Genomic DNA, 23,206 nt, shown 5'->3' with positions numbered 1-23,206 from the left:
GATGACATGAGTTGATGTGTGAAACTGCCTGCAGCTGAGTAAACCACAAGCCAAATGTAAGCTGATTTGTTTTGGCTGTCTGTTGTCTCATTCATACCTAAGGAAAACACACACATACACACACACACACACACACACACACACACACACACACACACACTCACAAGCCCATTGAGTATTGCAGTTTCCATAGCAACAAGGGTAGTGATGAAGGCTTGGTGGGTGTAGGTGGAAGGGTGGCAGGGAGGTTAGGAGAGCAACAGAGTGGAAATCAGTGTGTGTGTGTGTGTGTGTGTGTGTGTGTGTGTGTGTGTGTGTGTCAGTGTGTGTGTGTGTGTGTCAGTGTGTGTTTGCGTGCATCCGTGTGTGTGTATGAGGATGAAGAGGAGGACAGGACTGAGACAAAGAGACAGAGGAGGAGTTCTTCTTGTCTCTCTGGTGAACAGGTGGAGGGACGGTGCTGCCTGACTATTTTCTCTCAGTATCATCCCCCTCCTCTTCTATCCACCTCCCACTACAGCTGGATAAGACAGCTGTAAACCAGCTCGTCTCTCTGCTACAGAGCAGGGATTTGAAGATTGCATCCACACATTTGTAATCAGATGTAAGAGAGGATAATCTCAGGGTCTCCATCTTGTGCGCACCCAGGGGCTGCTAGGAGCATGAATGGACTGAAGTTAAAGATAGAAAGAGAGAGGGTTCACCTGTGGATGTGAGGAGACAGAGGAGGATAAAGGCTTTCTAAGGAACTCCTCCCATCACCCGACACACCAGGCACAGAAAGGAATGAGAGGAGAATGGAGCTCCAGCAGGATCACTGTGAAAGGTAACCCATTTCACATCATATCCTCTTTGCTTCATCCTGATTTTCTAGCTGCATGCATGTCATTTGTGTGTTCACTGGCTTTACTATGAGTATGCTGTACAGAAAGCTTCTGATTCAGCCAACCTCTTGAGGTAATATTAGTGCTCAGAGAAATGCTGACCATTTTCCTGAATGAGTCAGTGGCTGCAGATTACCGACACATCTGATCTCCTATTCCTGCAACCGTGAGCCATAGCTTGGTCATCTGTGCATCATGTATCAGGTTTGATTTGATTACATTAGAACCTGCAAAAGAAATGTCTTTAGTTCTTAATTATGCAATTATAAATGAATTTACAACTACAATGAACTATAATTCTTGACTCTGTGACACTTTGTGTCCAGCATGTAATACACCATTTGAGTTACCTGTGGCTGACCAGATCCTGAGACCCAGTTCATGACACTCATGCAACATGTTCCCATGTCATTTAATTACATGATGAAATTTACCTGCAGTGCAACTGTTTCTTAATAGTCCAACATGGCAAGGTATGGTTGGCTTAGCTTAGCTTGGTGTAGCTTAGTTTAGCTTAGCATAGCAGAATGACTTGAAGCACGTTAAACTGTCTCTAATTTGTTTCCATCTGTATACAAACATACAATAGTCATTTGGAACACTTTTGTCAATTTGGGCTTAGTTATGGCAAATAATGTGCAGAACAGCTGCAGCCCAAATGAAAAGAAACAGGCGTGACCTGTGTCAGATGTGGGCTGTGTAATATCCATCTGTGGCTAAGTCAAGGTAACACACTCCCCCTGAGTCACGGCCAAGTCTTGACCTGAGGATGTGTGACCTAGGTCAAGACACTGATGGATTTTCTTGGTGGACAAGATGTTTTTTGTGCTTCTCCTGACTGATTAAAATTAACCTGCAATTCTTGGTAATAGATGGACATTCCCAAGTATTTTATGACAGTGCCTGAACATTTTCCTAACAGTTCCCAAGGGCAACTTGTCAGGTGGTTCTGTTCAATTGTTGGATGGTTCTGTATTTTGGCCCAGCTCCCTTAACTTGCTTCCTTTTTGAGCTGGATAGAAGACTGGCTGTTTGAACTCATTTGACGTACCATTATTTGTGAAGTTGTGGAATTTCTCTCTGATGCGTGTTCAGAAAAATCTTTGCGAAATGATGCGTTGTGCTGATAACAGCCAGCAAACAAACTCATTTTACAGTTTAACAGTACTTGAAAGTACGTTTCTGAGGATGTTTCAAGTGCGAAATAGATCATATTTGTATTTGATAAGCACTGATTACTTTCATCCAGTTAGATCATTTGACTGGAGTGTCATCGACCCATAATGCACTACCCAGGCTTCTGACCAGACAAAGATGATTTAGAGGACAAAGAACAACCAAGGTGTTTGTTGACCTGACAATCCCTTCAACCCCCTATTTTGTTAGTCAAGAACAATAAGCATATTTTCACATTATAAGAAATTTAGTTGTTGAATAAATTTAATTATGCTCAGTGCCTAGGGTTAAGATTAGGGTTCAGGTTAAAGTGTCCATATTAATGGAAGTCAATGGGATGTCATGATAACAAAAGATTACCAAACGTGTGTGTGTGTGTGTGTGTGTGTGTGTGTGTGTGTGTGTGTGTGTGTGTGTGTGTGTGTGTGTGTGTGTGTGTGGTCGTGCACATGAAATGATGGAATGCTACAATAGAGTCCATTTACAATTTAAGGATCTAAGTAACATATTGCAGGTACCATCATATAAAGTTTGTGCTTAGGGTCAATAAACCTCATGAAGGTCAAAGGAAAAGATGGGTTGTAAAGGAGTGTTCTGCCTTTTTGGGAAATAGTTTAATTCTGGTGTTTCAGCCACACATTAAGATAAATACCCCTTCTCTTCACTCTGATGCATTATGGAGCTCTAGACCACCATCAGATGGCTCACAGCTAGTTAGCTTCGCTGCAATAAGCTAACAATTTAACATTCACTATTAAAGATATATATGATATAAAACATGTTCGTGGTGTTTGTAGGTGAAGTTCGTGTCTGAACCCAGCTAATGGCGCAGAATAATCCCAATGGCTACTGAACAATCAGGGGATTGAATTGTCTACCTTTACCTCTAGTGTTATTATATAGTGTTGTTCCAAATAACTACACACCTGACCTTGTCCTGACAGTGAATTTGAACATTGACAAGTTTTTCCACAGAATCCTTTAATCTGACCATTATTGAATACTTATTAAATCTTTTCAACTGGATAGAAAGAAAAATACACTGTACCTTAATTTTGATTAGTTTCATATCTATTTAACTCTTAGACACTTACATGCTACCTGCAGCTCCCACATTGAGTACGTTATGCTACTGCAGCCTCAGTACGAACAACGATTGCTCCATTGCTACTCTGAAAGAGAAGATAGCAAGCCAAAAGAGGAAAAAAGACACCTTGGGACCTGGCTTATTTGGGGATTATTTGTGGTGTTTACTGTGTCTAAGCCAGTGAAGGAAGTCTAAAATGTCTACTCTGTCTTCTGTGTTCTTAAAGGTTGTCCATGTCAGAGGCAGGGCTTCCTGAGCTGCACTCACTTGGTGGACTTGTTACCTTATCATCTACCTTTCCTGCCTCACCTCTCTTTTCCATCTCCAAGAGCTCTGCAGGAACAATAACAAGCTCCAGCATGGCCAAAGAAGGAGGTTATACCTGCCAAGATGACTCAAAGGCGACTGTAAATGAGATCTCAACAGAACAGTCAGGGGCTTGTCTTGCCAAAAATAATAATGGATGCGGTCTGAGGGTTAGCACAGAGCATGATGAACAGGATCAGAGCCTGTCTGAAAACTGTGCACCCCTCAGTGCTTTAAGCCACCCCCATTGTCTGACTGAGACATACACATCCCCACATCTGCAGCAGAAAGTGACAAGTGCTACTGATGACCCGAACCCCCAGAGTGTCAGGACTGAGCAAAGTATACCACCAGCTCCCCTCCCCCTCAACTGGGGTCACTCAGACACTTTGTCTCTAGTTAAAGGGAACGAAGTCCCCCGGGGCCCAGATCCTGAAACTTGTAAACATGCTTACTGTTCAGAAGATGAGAGTATCAAAGACAACTGTTTCTCCATGCTATATTGCAAGCAGCCCATGCAGCTGCAGCAGTGCAGTGCTCTCACAACTATTATTCCAGAGAGCAACAGTAGAGATGGTACTACCCAGCTGCCTCACAGCAAGTGTTCCTGTTTTGAAGCTAAGTGTCCTCTTCCTCCTACGTGGGAAAAGTCACTCTGCTATGGCTCTTATATTCATCACACCAATTTTGAGGATACATTTGCTGCATATTGCCACCCCCAACCCATCCCCACACCCCTCCAGCCGCTGCCAGACCAGGCAGTAGAGCCAAGCTGCAGCATTCAGCATGCAGTGTCACCTCCTCCATCTGAAAACCTCCTCACCCCACCTCGCCTTATATCATCTGTCAGTGAAACAGGCCTGGATGGCAAACACCTGTTACGAGGCTGCAGCCTCAGCTGTTCCTGGATCAGCTCACAGCCCTCTGGTTCTGGGATACAATCCCAAAAGCACTTTGGTGGACTAGAGTACTGCAGCAGTCCCATCAGCCACATTAGACCAGTTACACGGAACATAGGGACTATGACCACCCACAAAGAGTTCAGGGATGTTGGGGTACAGACAGGACAGACAGCCACACAACATGTGTTCCCCCAGATCTGTGTGGCAGACGACAGCAAGAGTGAGAGCTCCTGCAGCCCAACTCCACACACTGATGAAGATGGAGGAAAGAAACTGGGTGGTATTCCTAAATCCCCAGTGAAGGAGGTGAAGTGGGATGCAGAGGGGATGACCTGGGAGGTTTACGGGGCTTCTGTAGACCCAGAGGAGCTAGGACTTGCCATCCAGAGACACCTGGAGCTACAGATAAAGGAAACAGCTAGCCGCTCTGTCAAGCTGTCACGCCAAAACACTAACACATCCTGCCAGAGTGGGAACAATGGCTGTCAAAGAGAAAGGACCAGGATGATAGTTTCCATCCCAACCCTGGCCTGCTGCACCCATAGCACCACAGCTGTCGACTGACTGGCCCACTGGCTGATGGGGCAGAACCTGAACACTGTGTTCATTAGCCACTACGGTTACTCATATCCTCAGCCTCATATGTCACTTAACTGATGAGAAGGTCTGTTGAGGTAGATTCATCGCCATACTTGGTGGCCTGCTACCAGAATCAGCTCCCTTGTGTTAAAAAAGCTGATGTTATCATTGTAAAATGGAAATCAAATGAAAAGACAAGCTAATGATAAACGAACAAGAAATATTGTCTTTTCTGTGGTTCAATATTTAATTTCCTGGAGGTGTTTATTCAGCATTACCAGTGCAATTTTACCTAGAAACAACAAACAACCCTAATCCAAACCATTCTAGTCTTGTGCTCAGAAAGAACCTTTGGTGTGGTTATTCTAATGTTATTCTTTCAGTTATATCTCAACCTAACCTTTTACCAAGGGTTATGATGATGCTCTTCTGCCTCAATGGGGCTCCACATGCTATTGTGTTTACTGTGATATGCACATGTCATTCATCCTGGCAAGGGACCATCTTACCCTGTCCGAGCCCCTGACACTTCTGTCTACTGCCTCAAAGACCACCAGATTCTCTTTGGAATAGAATGTTTCATTGAATTCCCAAAGTATTTGATGTTGCATTATTTATTTTTCTTGACTTTCATCTGTCTTTTTATATTTTCTGAATTATGAAACATCAAGGGACTTGTGTGTAGGACTTAGTGAAATCAAGTATATCACCTCTGAGAACCTGTAAAATCATTCATGCATGATTGAACTTCTTCCTAAGCAGGAACCACTTATTCAGAATCAGAGAAACTACATTGATCCCAGGCTGGGACTGGCCAGAGCTGGACTGGGACCAAAAAATGGCCATGGCATTTCTGGTCATGGCGGCCCACCATGATTACTTATATGATATGCAGACGCAAACAATATACCAGAGGATATGTGTGCACATTGTGTTATTACAAAAATTAAAATAAAGGGCAGTAGCCTACATGGAAGAGTAATCATGTTAAAAAATTGATACGTTCTTTCACTCCTCACAGAGACTTGCATCTTGGGAGAGATGGCCAGTGTCACAATTCTATTAATTTCCTATGTTGAGCATTTGCACGCTTTTAGCTTACACTTACTCCAGATACTATTTGACAATTTATTTGATACTATTTGATTTGATGATACACATCCCAAACATTTTCATTGTTAAGGGCTATCATCATTTCTGTGTCATTCCAGTGTCTTTCTGACTGCTTGCTGTAGGTCACCTGCACATCCTCACACACTCTCACACACACACACACACACACACACACACACACACACACACACACACACACACACACACACACACACACACACACACACACACACACACATAAAACAGCCCCCCGCCGTGAAACGTCCCTCTTCACTTCATTACTACTTCTTTCTGGGCCAATGCTTGCTTTACATACCTCCTCCTCATTAAATATCCATCATACTTTGTATGCTCACTGATTTCCTGATTCCTCACCAGCTTGCCATTATTCACTAACCTCATATTGATCATAGAAATAGAAGGGGGGACACGGGTTGAATCTCTTCTCCACCAGTGTCTGTTGTTGCAGTAGCTCTCTTCCCTTGAGGGTCCAATATTGTGGTTGCCAGGTTGGTGTCCACCCAAAGTGTGATCAGCCATAATTAGACATGTTTTTAAACCATGGCAAAGCATGTCAATTAACCTTCTGTAAGTTAAATTTAAGATAACACTTTTTTATTAACCCCATCCTTTTTGTGCCTAAGCTGAGCTAGAGATCAGCCACAGCATTTACAACATAATTTTTGAAGACAGAAATGACCAAAGAGCATCTTTTCCATTTTTGTTGTGTTTAGCCTTCCACTGGAAATGCTTGTACAGACATTCACCAGAAGAGAACAAGACATTTGGTTGAGTGGGAAAGACCACTATCGGATTTCAAAAGGATCTCAACATTAACACTGTGGAGAAGCATATAAATACCAAATGTATGTGATCTGATCACAAAAACCCATTTTAATGTCTAATATAAAGAGGGTCTAATTTGGGGGGCTTGTACCAGCAGTCAGTGGAGCTTTCACCAGAAGTCAGTGTCACTCCTAGTGTTATGAATACTGCATAGTCATACAGTAGATTATATGTTAGATCTAATCACCATGCAGAAGAGGCTACCATAGCAGTATGGTATATATGCAGAAAGGGCTGCATATATAATCAATAGTGGCATGGTGGCTGGGTTGTTAGCACTGCTGCCTCACATTATGAGGGTTCTGGCACTGGTTTCCCCCATTATCAGAGACATGTGTATTTTACATTAATTCTCATTTCAGTGGTCCTGACCAGAAAGACCTGGAGGTGGTTCTCAAGTGCCTCATTTGGCCGCTCACTGCCCCATAGAGGATGGGACAAATGCAAAGGACACATTTCGTTGTATATGTGTACAATGATAATAAAGACTTCTTCTTTTCCCCCTTATTTGAACCTTGGATTACAATACATAACAAATGCTATTTCTCTGGAGCTCCTCACCCTGCTACAGTGAATCACTAGTGGGAGTGAGCGGCTGCCCACGCCAGCCATGCTACAGAGGAGACTCATTCTGGCTGCTTGTATCTGCAATTTCATTTCTCAATCATCTCACAAAGTCTGTTATCATGGTGAGTGCTGGAATGTACATAAATGTACTGGAAAAATGAATTTCAAATTCAGTCAGACATGCAGTCACCCCTCTGTCATTAAGTAATAAAGCTTTTTCGGATACCTAGAAATTATACTTTTAACTAACAATGAATCAATATTCCAACATAAAACACGATTGACCAAGAGAGAGGGAACACCACATTTACGATGATGGCTATGCAACAGCCAGCTGATTTATTTATGTGACATTTATAAAGCAACAACAGCAAATATCCTGCTGTATCTAACTGTCTAAATATCACATTTTTGTATTGAAGCCTGTGGTGGGCCAGCACCATCCCTGGTCTCTGTCGGTTGCGCTTCCACATGGTGGTGCCTCTCCCTATCGTCTGTGTGGTGCCTCAGTCAGGTCATAATATTTGAACATTTTATTATAGCTATGGTATCATATATTCACTACCACAACATAATATGTCTTAATCTGACCTGATTCCCTCTCCTTGAGCTTTGCTTATTCATCACTTTTCCATAACTGCTATGGGCTTTTTTGTATGTCTGTAATATCCTGTTGTATTCAATTTCTTTTTCACGTTGCATTGCATTTTGTGTTGCACTAATAAAAAAGAAGAAAAAAATCATGCTATAAATACAAAAAGATAGTTTAACTGGGAAAAAACATAAAAGTTCTCTTGTAAGGAGGCAAAAATCCAGGGTTAAAGAACAGAGATTGTTAATTGTAAATTATTTGATCATTGGTTTTATAGAATTCACTGGTTGGACAGATTAACCTTGAGGAAAGCTTGAACAATGTTCCAATTTATGTGGTTCTTCCTTCGTAACAGACATTTGATCTATTTGCTGTGAAATTTGAATGTGACTATATAATAATAATTTAGAACACTCTTTTGAAAATGAGACCTTGCCTCTCAATGAGATTACCTGAAAAAATAAAGGTTGAATAAGTAAACACAAACTCTGCAATTTTAAGACAAACGTTTACTCATGCAATTGACATGTAATGTCTTTATCAGTAATTTTCACATCAGTGACTCATATTCTCTCAGTTTGTGCTCATCTCATGTGGAGTTAAATTGTGTAAGTTAAGAGATAGGTCATCTTCCTCATCTTACCTGGAGTGAGGTGGAAAGACTGCTGTCAGATTCAGATTCAGGACATAGACTGATACAGGTAGGATGTGTTTTGCCTAAAGAATGACAAACTACTCTAGTGAATGAGATAATAGTATGCCTTCATGGGGTTTCTGATGTGACAAATTAACTGTCAAATAAGTGTTAAAGTAGAGATGTTGATAATGTGTTCCATTTTGTAAACTCAAATTGCTGTGGTATTACTATGTGAGTTTGTGGTGTCAGGATAAAGTGTGTCTACCAGCTGAGAAGAAGATGTGTGAAGCTCTTTATTCTCTTTTCTGTTTTGTTTTCTTCGTTTGTTTTTTCCTTTTTTACAATAAAGCACAATATGTTGGTAAACCAAACAAGCTGATGCTTATCCTTCCAAAATGCAAGTCAGAGCCAGTATGTTACCAGAAAATGGTGGCCTGCACTCCCATTGAAAGAAAAAAGGAAATGCTAACATTAAGAGTTTTAAAAGTGAAGCAAACTCCATCATATCATAATTACACTGCCAGGCCATGGTGTGTGTGTCAATCCCATACTCAGAAGATACGGGCTCAAATTCTGCTGAAATCCTTCAAAATGTTCCCTGGCTCCTGCAAGGAAAGTTTGCATTTCCTCTTTTCTGACAGAAAGGGCAAAAAACTCTATCAATGTCAGATATGAAGGGCTGTACTGATTGCCTACTACCTTCAAAGTTGGAAATTACTATGAAAGCATTTGATATTGTGTTGTTTATCCCTTCAGTAATCATGATTTTAAGTTCTGCACTGTCCATCCATCCATCCATCCATCCATCCATCGTCATCTTCCGCTTATTCCTTTCTATTAAGGGTCGCGGGGGGGCTGGAGCCTATCCCAGCGTCTACGGGCGAGAGGCGGGGTTCACCCTGGACAGGTCGCCAGTCCATCGCAGGGCCAACATACAGAGACGAACAACCATTCACACTCACATTCATACCTATGGTCAATTTAGAGTATCAATCAGCCTCATCCCCAATTGCATGTCTTTGGACGGTGGGAGACAAGGCAAGGCAAGACAATTTTATTTGTATAGCCCGTTTTCACAAACAGTTTGTCTCAAAGGGCTTCATGGCATCATAACAGCATCCTCTGCCCTTAGACCCTCACATCGACTGAGGAAAAACTCCATAGAAAACCCTTTTAACAGGGAAAAATCTGAGAAACCTCAGGGTGAGCAACAGAGGAGGGATCCCTCACCCAGGACGTGCAGGACAGACGTGCAGTAGATGTTGTTACAGACAAGAAAACAGTTTACAATACAAAATGTGGGAAACATGGAAATGTTAATAACAGCTGAAGAAGGAAGCTTCTGGTAGGGGAGGCAGGGAGAGCAAGCCAGCTTGATGGGGGACTGGATGGCAGACTGGTTCATGGGAGGGGAGTGCGGGCCGGTGTAATAGTAGGGGATAAAGGGGGGGGGGGACGATGCAGGCGGCGGTTGGAGCTCTGGTGGATCTGTGGAAACACAGAGAGACTGCGAGACACCAAGGCCAAACTACAAAGTGCAACAAGTAATGGTAATGACAGTTCCAAAAATGTGCTGAGAGGAGAGGAGGAGAGAGGGGGAGAGGAGAGGAGAGGAGAAGAGAGGAGAGGAGGGGAGAGGAGGGAAGGGCTCCATGTAACCTGATGTGTCCCCCAGCAGTCTAAGCCTATAGCAGCATAGCTATCAATGGTTCAGAGCTACCTGAACCAGTCCTAACTGAAGGCTCTGTCATAAAGGAAAGTCTTAAGCCTGGACTTAAACGTAGTTAAAGTGTCTGCCTCTCTGACCCATGGAGAGAGCTGGTTCCACAGTAAAGGAGCCCGGTAACTAAAGGCTCTACCTCCCAGTCTGTTTTTATTGATACTGGGAATCACTAAAAGACCTGCATTCTGGGAGCGGAGTGCTCTGGTAGAACAGTAGGGACTAATGAGTTCTTTCAAATAGGACGGGGCTTTATCATTGAGAGCCTTATAAGTTAGCAGAAGGACTTTGAAGTCGATTCTAGATCCTACAGGAAGCCAGTGGAGAGAAGCTAAAGTGGGAGAGATGTGTTCTCTCTTCTTAACTCCCGTCAAAACCCTCGCTGCAGCCTTCTGGACCAGCTGGAGACTCTTTAGAGAGTATTTAGGACATCCTGACAAGAGAGAGTTGCAGTAATCCAGCCTAGAAGTGATAAATGCATGCACCAGTTTCTCAGCATCACTCTGGGAAAGGATATTCCTAATCTTAGCGATACTTCGCAGATGGAAGAAGGCGGTCCTAGTCACATGCTTTATGTGGGAGCTGAAGGAAAGGTCCTGGTCAAAAATGACTCCAAGGTTCCTTGCAGTTGTACTCGGGGTCAAGGTGATGCCATCTAGAGTAGTGATCCGATTCAAGAGTGTGTCCCTGAGGTGTTTAGGTCCAAACATGATCACCTCAGTTTTATCTGAATTTAGCATTAAGAGGTTAGAAGACATCCAGGATTTAATGTCTTTTAGGCAGTCTTGCAGATGAGTAAACTGGCTTGTGTCGACTGGCTCCATCGACAAGTAAAGTTGCGTGTCGTCCGCATAACAGTGAAAATTGATTGAGTGCTTCCGTATTATGTCACCTAATGGGAGCATGGGAGCATGGAGTAAGCTGGAGGAAGGAAGCTGGAGTACCTGGAGAGAACCCACGCAGGCACAGAGAGAACATGCAGACTCCACACAGAAAGATCCAGTGCCCGAGCTGGGGCTCGAACCTGGAACCTTCTTGCTGTGAGGTGACAGTGCTAACTACTGCACCACCGTGCTTCCTGTTCTGCACTGTATTTCAACCAAAAAGTTAACTTTGTTGGTAGAAATGGGTTTAAAAGAAGAGTATGCCAAAATATTATCCAGCATAAAACTGCATAAAGTGTATTGCGGCTGTCTGTGCCAGAGAAATACACAGTAAGAACTTCGAAATGAAACATTTTGCAAAATTTGATGTTTGGTAACAACTTTTGCACAAAAGTTTCACAATGAATTTACCACTAAAACAAAACCTTAATAGCCAAGATTTAGCATTCATTACTCCAGCTAAGTGATGCGCTACATGGTCTTACCCTCAGCCTAAAGACAGAAAAGGAATTGTGGGATGCAGGTGGCCCTGATCTGGTAGTCACATCCTTTCTCTCATATGGTATGAATGCATGTGAGTGGCCCCCGTAATCTTGCATAAATAAATAAAATCCACATAACACGACTACATTGTTAGGGTTACTTAGTTTGTAGATTGTGTTTTCAAGGTTAAATGGGCAAACTTAATGATTAAATTCACCACAACTTGCTATGATTTTTTTTGTCTGTTTTTTTCAACTATAGACTATAACTTTTTTCTGGTTAAGGTTTTGTTGAGAAATATAACAATAATAATCATAATAATGATAACTTCCATTTAAATACCACCTTTCTATCTAATCAAATTTTCTAAACAAATGAGAGTAAGAATATAAATACACAAAATGAAAAACAAAAAACAAAAACAGAGGTCAACAGAGGATTAGAGGATTGTAAGCAGCTTTGAAGAGATGTGTTTTAGGTGGTTCACTTGGAGCAGCTTTTGGTGAACTTCAGACATCTACAACATAGAGTTGGCAATATTTGTAGAATATAATCGTTACTTTAAAGTCAGTGATACAAATTCAAGGACTAACTATTTCTTTGTAACCAGCCAGATGGTCTAATTGTTGTTTACTTTGAAATATAGAGGTATCAGACCATGCTCCTGTTTCTGTTAGCAGTCCCTGCTGTTTTAAAGGAAACAAAACAATCTGTGGAATTACGTTAGGAGATTAGAAATGAGTTTATCCAGCAATGACCAACATATAAGAGTATCTAAATTTTAATCTGAAGTAAGTTCCGTAAATTCAAAGACAAATACTGTAGTGTGGAAAGAAGTCAAGCTCACATGCAGTGGATAGATAATTAGAAAATGAACATAATAAGCTTGAAAAGGGTTATGTGAGGGAATAAGATAACCCTACATTGATGGATTCTCTATTACTATATGGAGTACAAGTGCATGAAATAATGCACATAGAAACTGCAGTCACATTGTTCAAGATTAAGAGAAAACATTTTGAGGCAGGTGATTAGGCAGTTAAAATTCTGACAAATTATAATGAATATAGTCAAAGAATTATAGCAATTTATATGAATATGAAAGTAAATCCAAATTATTCCATGGTCAGGATGAATACTCTTTTCTGATTGGCTGTCACGGTGTTGACTAAAACCATATGTACGCACACGTAGTTCGGCTCAAGCGTAATCATTCCTTTGAAATTATTCTACCAGCCAAGATGTTACTATGGCAACTGTAAACTGTCGAAGCTTCACTACTAATAAAGAACTAAAGACAATTTCAAGAACATACCTGCAACACAGCACAATAGCACCACTTTATGGACTAAGCAATCACAGTAAGTGCTCAAAACTGTGAGCATAAATTACAATAAGTTCATTACATGGCAAAATATAAAGGATGAACATCTGAAACATTTAAAAAAAAAATTAATCATCCCAGACCATGTTGGATGTCCTCTTACCAGCGTGTTTTTTTCAATTTTTTTGCAATTTACACAACTGCAATGGGGGGTTGTGCCCTTTTTCTGTAATATCCATTCATCTATCCAGCCATTTTCGACTGCTTATCCTGTTAAGGGTTGCAGGGGGGCTGGAGCCTGTCCCAGCTGCCTCCAGGCAAGAGTAAGGGTACACCCCCGGACAGCTTGCCAGTCCATCACAGAGCCAGCACATATAGACAAACAATCATTCGCTATCACAGCCATACCTTCAGTCAATTCAGAGCATCTGATTCACCTAGTCCCCACTTGCATGTCTTTGGACTGTGGGGAGAAGCCAGAGTACCTGGAGAGAACCCACGCAGACAGTAAGCAGCTGGGAGTAGTTCCCAGTAGACAAAATACATTACATATTTGACCAGTGATTTTTGGCAACCACCTTCATACAGCTTTTAGAATAACTCATCTACTTCTTAACACTGTTTCATGGCCATGGTATAAGCGGGATAATCCACTCATAGGTGTGCAAATATACACCTGCATATCCATGAATTCCTTAATGGTATACAGTACTGCCAGTTACAGCCAAAAATGAATCAAAGGAACACATTACAGATGCAAAGGTTAATACAGCTATGACATGCCTCTCTAATGGCAAGGTGTCATCGAATCAGATATAGTACTCGTGTTAAATGAGTATGTTCCAATAATGATTTGATGAGTGCCTATGTGCATGCTGGACAGCCAGTCACAACCATACCAAAGCCTGGTAAAGATCCCAAATCTGAAATTCAGCATCCAGAGTTATGCCACCATGTTTTCAATTCCCCTGAAACAATCTTAAGTTAAGTATAAGAAGAAGAATAATTTTAAAACATTAACAACAACATTATTATTATTATTATTATTATTATTATTATTATTATTATTATTATTATTATTATTATTGTTATTATTATTATCTTTTGGGGTTTTGGGGGGGGGGGGTTACTCTCCAGACCAGGTGATGGCGGTAATGCAATGCAACGTTGTTTGCAAACCGCCATAACTTTCTACAAGAAGAGGAAAATAAGACGAGACCGAAAATGGCGGCGACCATGAAAAACGTGGGAGAAATACGAAACAAAGTAATACTGGGAGAATTCGGTGTGAGAAATGTAAGTTCGTATCTTAAACATTCCGTTAATGTCGTGGCCGTCCGGTAAAGTTCACTGTACTGCGGGGAGCTGAGCAGTTCACGTTAACGTTATTACCACAGCTAGGTGTGTTCACATCTATGGATGAAGATGAACCAGTCTTCTCCTCAGTGCAGATGTTATTTTAGACATGCTAAACATGGCTGATATGCAACGTTACATGCGTAAATAACAATGTAACAAAAGCTGACATGTAATCTGACTTGTTTGCTACCAAGTAACAATGGCTGACATGTCACCTGACTCATGTAACAGTGGTGAGCATGTAACATCACTTGGGTTTGTAACGATATAACAATGACTAATATTGGGTTTATAACAAGGTCACGATGGCTGAAATGTAACGTGGATTATGTACCAATGGCTGCTCTAATTGTATATACTGTTGTTTTGTCCTTAAAATGATACTTGTCTTGTGTTTATAACGATGTAACAGTGGCTGACATGTCATGTGACCTGTGTTTATAATGACACAACGATAGCTGACATGGCGCTTGTGTTCATGATAATGCAACACTTGCTGACGGTGAATTGCCCTTATTACTAGTAGTTAAAAGATATGCCACTTTTAGAAGTTAGTGTTGAAAACCTCATAATGATAAGGAAGCCTTGATGAGATCACATTATTTGTGGCCTAAGTACCTGTTCATTTTTGTGGGCGTGAGTGTGTGTGTGTGTGTGTGTGTGTGTGTATATATATATATATATATATATATATATATATATATATATATATATATATATATATATATATAATTTTTATTTTTTTATTTTTTTTTTGCTTTTAGGTTCATACTACAGATTTCCCTGGAAACTACCCTGGCTATGATGACACTTGGGATGTGCAAAAGTTTCAAAAGGTACATATGTGTCCTATTTGTACTGTAAGTATGCTAGTTGGAAAACTGTTCATTACCATAATTAAGATATTCTTCAGTGGCGATAAATATGTGCTTATAACATAGTAGTATTTGTTTTGCCAAAAGCTTTTGTACAAATAGTAAAGTGAGGAGGAGTTTCCTTATTCAGACAAAATTGTGCTGAATACTTTAGTCTGCCTGCTGTAGCAGCAATGCACCATTTTCAATTTTTTTGCCAATATTTTACAATTGATTTGTCCAACAGCAAATATTTATCAATATTATCTTTATAAAAACATGTTTATATTAGATATATATTTACATTTTGTGCATTTTAAAAATGCATGTAAAATTTGTGCATTTGAAAAACAAATGCTTTCTTTATTTACTAAGTAAAAGCTTATAAATCATGTATTCATTGTTGTTTTCTCACCAATGATGATGAATGAAGAAAAAAATTTGGTAAAATCAGACCAACACAGATGTTTTTATTTAAAAAGGCAATAACTGCCAATGGTATGCGGATATTATGTTACATCCATAGTTAGTTCAAGCAGTCCTCACAGAATAGAGAGCACTAAGTACCTACTGTGTAAACATAGTACACTGCACATCTAGTACAATGCAGCTTCCAAAAAAAAAAAAAAAAATGCTGGAACTTAACCGTCATTGAGTTGACTGTAATGTGACTGTCTCAGAACTTCAAGATCGATGTTGTTCATCTGGATGAGACCAGTATGGAATTTGACATGGTGGGGATTGATGCAGCCATTGCCAACGCCTTCAGAAGAATCCTCCTGGCAGAGGTCTGTGTCCCATGTGATCATCTCTAGCCACTCCATGTGTTGAGAGCTGGCCAATATGTGGTTTTGGGAAGTTTTCAAAGAGAATGGTGTTGACTTTTTTCCTTTCATGCCAATCCTACATATTCCGATATGTGTGTTTGTGGTTCTAGGTGCCGACCATGGCAATAGAGAAGGTATTTATATACAACAACACATCCATCGTCCAGGATGAAGTTCTGGCCCACAGATTAGGCCTCATCCCAATTAAAGCGGACCCTCGCCTGTTTGAGTACAGGAACACTGGTAAAATAATTCATTTAGACCACAAGTGAAGTCTCCCCTTACCCACATGAGGAATTCTGTATATATTTTGTGTCTTAAGAATAATAGGGTTACCATCTGAATGTATTGATTATTTTAACAGTGTTTCCAGAATTTCAGCAAAAGGAAATGTAAATATATGCATGGCTGTGAATATTAGGTGTTTTGTTCATTGATGTAAGTAATAGATTCTCCCATCTACAACTGCAGAGGTAGATGGAGCAGCAAGATTGTTTATTATCCATCCATCCATCCATCCATTCTCTATACTGCTTTTCCATTAAGGGTTGCAGGGGTGGGGGAGCTAGAGCCTATCCCAGTTGACATTGGGCGGGGTACACCCTGGATTGGTCCTTCGACATGGTCCCCGGGGGAAGAGAGGATCGTACTAGCAACCATTTAGTTGCGAGACGGTTATGCTACCTCCGAGTCATGCCGCCCCATTGTTTGTTGTAGTAATTTTGATATTTGATGATAAAATAATAGTACAATTGAGATATAATAATGACAATGGAGTAGCATGTGGTTAAGTGATCCAGAGTTTTACCAACAGGAATTTGTAAGAGGAGAATACCCCATATAAATCAGTTAAATTCAGATCTCTATTCCTGTCATCAGAATTGTAAATGGCTAAAACTCCCTGCTGATTGGATCATCTATGTGGGCAGAGAGTTTGGGAACACTGCTCAACAACACCATTTTGGCTCATTGTGACCACAACAGGATAAGATCATCGCACCCTGGTGGAAGCTTGTACTGATTTCCTCATAAAGCGTCTTGGTACTCCCTGAGACAAGATCCTTCAATCATTAACATCGTTGAAGGCCAAACCTGACTGATTATGAAGGTCACAAATGTAAATTAAACCATTAGCAAGCATTGCATTTTGTGAATTGATAGTCTCTTGAGCAGTCTCTCCACTTTCGTTCGATTTTCTGTTCAGGGTAATCTCAGGTAGACTTAACATATTTCCTTTACAACTGACCATTGATCAATTTTGTGGCCAGAAAAATCTTGAAACTCCTCTTTGGCGATGGAAAGCAAATGTAAGGTTTTTGTAGTCCAGAGTGTGTAGCAGCTGCTGTCTGGCTTTGTGCGCCTACAATAGAACCAAATTATAGCTTGATGTGAGACTGAATTGGCTTCATGGAAGTCAGAGGTATAATAGAATGAATTTTATCAAATTAATGCAAAAACAAGAGGAATCATCATGAAACCAAAAGTTTGGACGTGTCTCATTAGAAAACTCCAGAACAGAAATGTCTACTACAATTATAGTTTAACTGGACTTTAACATGTTAATTTATGGTCTTTGTTTCAGGTGAAGAGTCTGCAGAGGAGGAAGGTTCAGAAATAGACACAGTTCAACTACATCTGAAGATTAAATGCAGAAGGAACCCTCAGGCCAGCAAAGACTCATCAGATCCCCGGGAGCTCTATCTGAACCACATGGGTAAGGTTCATTCCTGTTCCACACAATGGAGGTTGAAGCTACAGAAGTCTAGTTTATTTTAATATCACTTGAATTACATTGAGGTGAAATGTTATGGAGTTGATCTATGTTTCCATATTGTTACTGCAGCTAAATTCTCAATAAAGCTGCCATTGACTTCCGTTTTTGGCAATAGGGCAAGTATGAAATTTACTGAAACGTAGCTCCTGGCGTGATGCTAAAATTCCCATTTGAAATAGTGTTCACCAGACGGCTCATTGAAGCATGACTGGGATTTCTGTTACATTTTCATTGAGAAATGTGTCGCCAGTTCTATCCATTAACCAGTATAAATCGGAACTCTTATTCAGAAAATGTTTTCAAAAATCAGATTATGGTATCGGTCTGTAATATAAAAAATAACCCGCTTTTTATCGCTAGCATCTGTTGGACTCAACTCTGTACATAAACATGACCTGCACAAAGCCAAACACCATGGATCCATTCATTCATGTCAGTAGTCTACATGGTGATTTGCACCTAGTATCACTGTCTTAGTGCTGCTGCTGCTACAGAGTGTCTCTGACAATATAAGGTGGAATATTTCTTGATTTAAGGCATCCTCTCCTTTGCTGTCTCGTTAGTTTATTCAAGGGACATAAAGTGGGTCCCCATTGGGAACCAGGCAGACGTATTTGCAGACTCCAACATCGGACCAGTACATGATGACATACTGATAGCTCAGCTACGACCAGGACAGGAGCTGGACATCATTATGCACTGTGTCAAAGGAATTGGTGAGTTTCTGTATTATTGGTCACAGCTCAGGACAGGAACAAGTGTATGTTATTTACATTTGGAATAAGTATCTTAATCCTGTATAGAGGGTTGATTTTGACCTGAAAGGTATATGTGTGACAAAAAAAAACATAAATTCTCTGATCTGTCAACAAATATGTTCTTGAATAAAGCTAGAACAACTAAATTTGATGCTCCGAAGAGCAACAGTCTTGTTTGTAATAAATGAGCACTTGTTTTATCATAGTGGGTGCATACTTGATCACGGATGCAGGAGGAAATGTCCAATTCCACTACGTTTTCCATACAATAACCCTGTTCACCCTTGGGGAGCTCTGTGATGGAGAAGATGTGAAAGTCTTTCTAGTAGATCACATTTAGCTAGATATATTCTCTCTGAACCTGGTGGGTGGGAGCAGATAGCCACTGACCCTAAGTTGGATCCTGATTTTTCAATGTCAAGAGGGCCTCTTTCCTTGCCACTGGGGCAGTGTGCCTGTTGACTATTTTTATAAAGAAAAAAAAAAACCCAAACCAATCTTTGATCCCATCATCAAGACACTCAGTGTTGCCTGTTGTTCTTTGAGCAGGCAAGGACCATGCCAAGTTCTCTCCGGTGGCCACAGCCAGTTATCGTCTGCTGCCAGAGATCACGCTGCTGGAGCCAGTGGAGGGAGAGCAGGCAGAGCGCCTCAAACGCTGTTTCTCACAGGGAGTTATAGAGCTGGAGGATGTCAACGGTAAGAGTGATCAACTTCACTGGTGTGAAATGATACAGAAGGCGACTCTTCAGACATGATGAAACAAACTCAGGAGGACTGTTTTATTACATGATGACAAGCGATTTTCTTGATCAAAAATTCATTTTGCTTATTCTGCAAAATGTCAGAAAAATGGCATGTGTCCATGTACCCATCTGCTCTGTTTTGTTTGACTGACAGTCCAAAAGCCAAATACAGTATATTGAATTTACAGTGATGACCAAGTTACAATGCATTTTAGTGGAGTTTATCTTCGCTAGCGTTTTCTCTTTCAGGGAAAAAGTTTGCCAAAGTTGTAAACAGTCGCCTGGATACGTGCAGCAGGGAAGTCCTCCGGCACGATGACTTGAAGAATATGGTGAAGCTGGCACGAGTCCGAGACCATTTCATCTGTACGTCCCAAAATATTGAATGAATGCCTTTTTTATTTTCAGCTCACAATTAAAAGTAACTGCATGAGTGTTGGAGGCACGGTAGTGCAGTGGGTAGCACTGTCGCCTCACAGCAAGGTTCCGGGTTCAAGTCCCGGCTCGGGCACAGGATCTTTGGAGTGGAGTCTCCATGTTCTCCCTGTGCCTGCATGGGTTTCTGTCTGGTACTCCAGCTTCCTCCCACAGTCCAAAGACATGCAATTGGGGACGAGGCTGATTGATACTGTAAATTGTGCGTAGGTGTGACTGTGAGTGTGAATGGTTGTCCGTCTATATGTGTTGGCACTGCGATGGACTGGCGACCCATCCAGGGTGCCTCCCCCCCCCCAACCCTTAACAGGATAAGCGAAAGGAAATTGATGGATGAATGCATTAGTGTTAGCTAAAAGGAACTGTAGCTTATCCCAGCTGACCTAGGACGAGAGGTGGGATACACCCTGGATAGATCACTAGTCCATCGCAGGGCATATAGACAAACAACCACTGGTGTTTAAAAATTCTAACCAAAACACTTACAGCTTGGGTGGCATAAACGTGTGAGTGTGTGAGTGTTTACATATATATACAAATATTTCCCTATTTTAATGTGCATTTTCAGGGGTTTATGTGGGGTTATATACTGTATGTGTATGTGTGTATGTATATATGTGTGTGTGTGTGTATGTGTATATATATATATATATATATATGTGTGTGTGTGTGTGTGTGTATACACTGTATATGGGTGAAGCTAATAGCTGCCATCATAGTAGGAAAGTCTCAATCCTGATTGTTACAGAGGCCATTTAAGAGGGACGAGGCAAAACAAGGTAGTAGCTTGTAGAACATTCTCTAACAGGTGGTGGACCTTAGAAGTTGGTTGTACACACCATTGTAAGCAAATGGCAATGTATATTCTGACACTCCTCTTCTTGGTTCTGTGAGTATTGTTCACCTCTTGGAGAACAAAGTGGTTTAAATAAATCACACTACAAATAGGGTATTCTAACTTCTTTCACCAAGCATTAAAAAAGTAAGATTACACAATTCCTTATTTGTTGAGAACCCCTTTAGATGGCTCTCAATGGCTTCTAAGCATTTAGTTTGAGCAGTACCTCCTGTCTGTCTTCTGATGGATTCTTCTATTCATTCAGTCACTGTAGAGTCTACAGGCATCCTACCTCCAGATGTTCTTGTCACAGAAGCCATCAAAGTCCTCATGACCAAGTGTCAAAGGTTTCTCAATGAACTGGAATCTGCAGACATGGAATGAAGTCATGGAGCAAGCCCACTCTGATCCACCACCCTGGCCTGGATGTGTAATTGTACGACCCACTATCAGGACTGGGCTTGAAGTTGCTTGGGTGAAAAATCTCTGCTGTTTGGCTCGATAAGGAAAGTTATTCGACTGTTTTTTCTGACATTTATGTTGAATTGTCTTGTATTTTTTTGTACAGCTTCACAGAAATAAAGATGCTGAATGAATTTCTTTAGTCCTTTTCACTTAATCTAGAATTGTCTCTGGCATTCTAATAAATATAACATGAATAAAATGAATTATTTATGCTTTCCAATCTTTCACTAAAAATAAGGAGAGGAGCCGGATAACTTAGGGCTCCGGCTACCACTCCTGTGCAAAAGACCCTAGAAACCAAAAATAATGCTGCATATTGGGAGGGTAAAGCTCTTGGTTGGATAATGGCACACGAGTTCTTGCAGATATGATGGCATATTATGACATATATTCGAAGAATAATTTTGCATTCTATTTCGGATTTGACAGGGAGCCGTGACAGAGGAGCAAATAAATGAGAAATCACTAGTTCTTGTCAATATATGCACAGCAGCCTTTTGGACCAGCTGGACTCTTGGGAATTACGATAGGAGAAAAACAGCAATCCAGCCTGGAAGTAACAGGTGCATTGTCTATTTTGTCTGCATCTTGTTGAGATAGGATGTGCCTGAATTTAAGGATGTGACATCAATGAAAATGGGCAGTCTTGGGGATTTGTTTAATTTAGCAGTTCAAGGGACATGCTGGTTGGTTTCATGTGGACTTATTGCGTGCAACTGCACATCATCTGCGTTACAGTGGAGAAAAATGGAGAGATTCCAATGATATACACCCTATATGAGTAATGTTCACCCCTTGTCTGAAATCAATAAATCTTTACCAACTATTAAAAAACAGATTGACAGGCGGATTGGGCCGGCGTTCGCAATGATGCGGGTGCTAAACCAGTCCGTTGTGGTGAAGAAGGCGAGACTCTCGATTTACCGGTCAATCTACGTTCCAACCCTCACCTTTGGTCATGAGCTTTGGGTAATGATCGAAAGAACAAGATCGCGAATACAAGCGGCCGAAATGAATTTCCTCCGCGGGGTGGCTGGGCTCTCAGAGATAGGGTGAGAGGCTCAGTCATTCGGGAGGGACTCAGAGTAGAGCCGCTGCTCCTCCATGTCGAGAGGAGTCAGTTGATATATATAGTTAGGGCATCTGTCTTCATACAAGACATGATAATTGCAGAAGTAGCATGACACTGAGCGAGCGAAATCAATAGAATGAGTCTGACACAGACAGGACAGAGTAGAGTTGTGAAACAAGAAAAACAGATAAAGTTGCTTCCACAGCCTCACCGAGAGAAGTGGGACAGGAACAGATGGTGCTGGCACGACGACCAGATAGAAGAATCTGCCTGATAACAACGATCAAAAATACACACTTGCACGCAGAAGCGATCACATAAGCACCTCCTTGTAACACATAAAACTGGAAAAGATAGTTGGATCGTTGGACTTCTTGCCCCAACGCCAGGGACGACGCATCTGCGTATGCTGACTCCAGGATAGGGGAAGACGATCTCCAGAGCTCTGTATTCTTTCCTGTTAATCTGAATAAATTCTTTTGAACTAACTGGAAGGTGTCCTGTCCGGATTTTGAACAGCGCAATACATATACTCTGTGGGTCCTTCTGATTGATTAATGATGACTTGTTGAAAAATTCCTACAAAAATCAATTCAGTTTGTGACGTTGGGCTGGTGTGGGTGAAGCAGCATGCGGTTAGCAGAAAGTCGGATAGCAGGTTAGCATCAGAGAGGCGGCAGACAGCTTGCTGGGAGTTTCCACAGTGTAGCTTTATTTCTATCAAACTAAAACATAAACCATACAAAGCCGGGTTTCTACGGCGTTATATCTACGAGTCATACATGAGCAGTAGAACATAAGCAGCTTGTAACCTTCACCAACTTCACGTTACTTGAGAGTGCTCCTTCTCGTCGGGGAAGAGAAGAGAGAGAGAGAGAGAGAGAGAGAGAGAGAGATCGGAGCATAGAGGCAATCTGTATACAACAAAAAGGAAGGAGCCACCTTGTGGCGCAATCTGGTATTGCAATATCGCATTCT

General features: G+C 41.2%; 2 protein-coding genes across 2 annotated transcripts; both read left to right on the top strand.

The window, feature by feature from the left end:
* The first annotated feature begins 523 nt into the window (after window positions 1-523).
* Window positions 524-9,033, top strand: LOC147247666 (uncharacterized). The gene is made up of 2 exons (XM_086180341.1): window positions 524-826; window positions 3,374-9,033. The coding sequence occupies exons 1-2, from the start codon at window positions 798-800 to the stop codon at window positions 4,917-4,919; spliced, it is 1,575 nt and encodes a 524-aa protein (XP_086036467.1). The 5' UTR covers window positions 524-797; the 3' UTR covers window positions 4,920-9,033.
* A 5,231-nt stretch (window positions 9,034-14,264) lies between these two features.
* polr1c (RNA polymerase I and III subunit C) lies at window positions 14,265-21,290 on the top strand. The gene is made up of 9 exons (XM_086180215.1): window positions 14,265-14,396; window positions 15,224-15,295; window positions 15,994-16,101; window positions 16,251-16,383; window positions 17,723-17,854; window positions 18,478-18,630; window positions 19,222-19,371; window positions 19,668-19,784; window positions 20,957-21,290. Exons 1-9 carry the CDS (start codon window positions 14,325-14,327, stop codon window positions 21,073-21,075), a joined length of 1,056 nt encoding a protein of 351 aa, XP_086036341.1. The 5' UTR covers window positions 14,265-14,324; the 3' UTR covers window positions 21,076-21,290.
* Window positions 21,291-23,206: the final 1,916 nt, after the last annotated feature.

This window comes from Aulostomus chinensis, chromosome 16 (genome assembly GCF_037954235.1).
Source record: "Aulostomus chinensis isolate RoL2024-O1b breed Wild chromosome 16, RoL_Achi_v1.0, whole genome shotgun sequence".
Lineage (NCBI taxonomy): Eukaryota > Metazoa > Chordata > Actinopteri > Syngnathiformes > Aulostomidae > Aulostomus > Aulostomus chinensis.
This window is presented reverse-complemented; position numbering and strand designations above follow the sequence as displayed.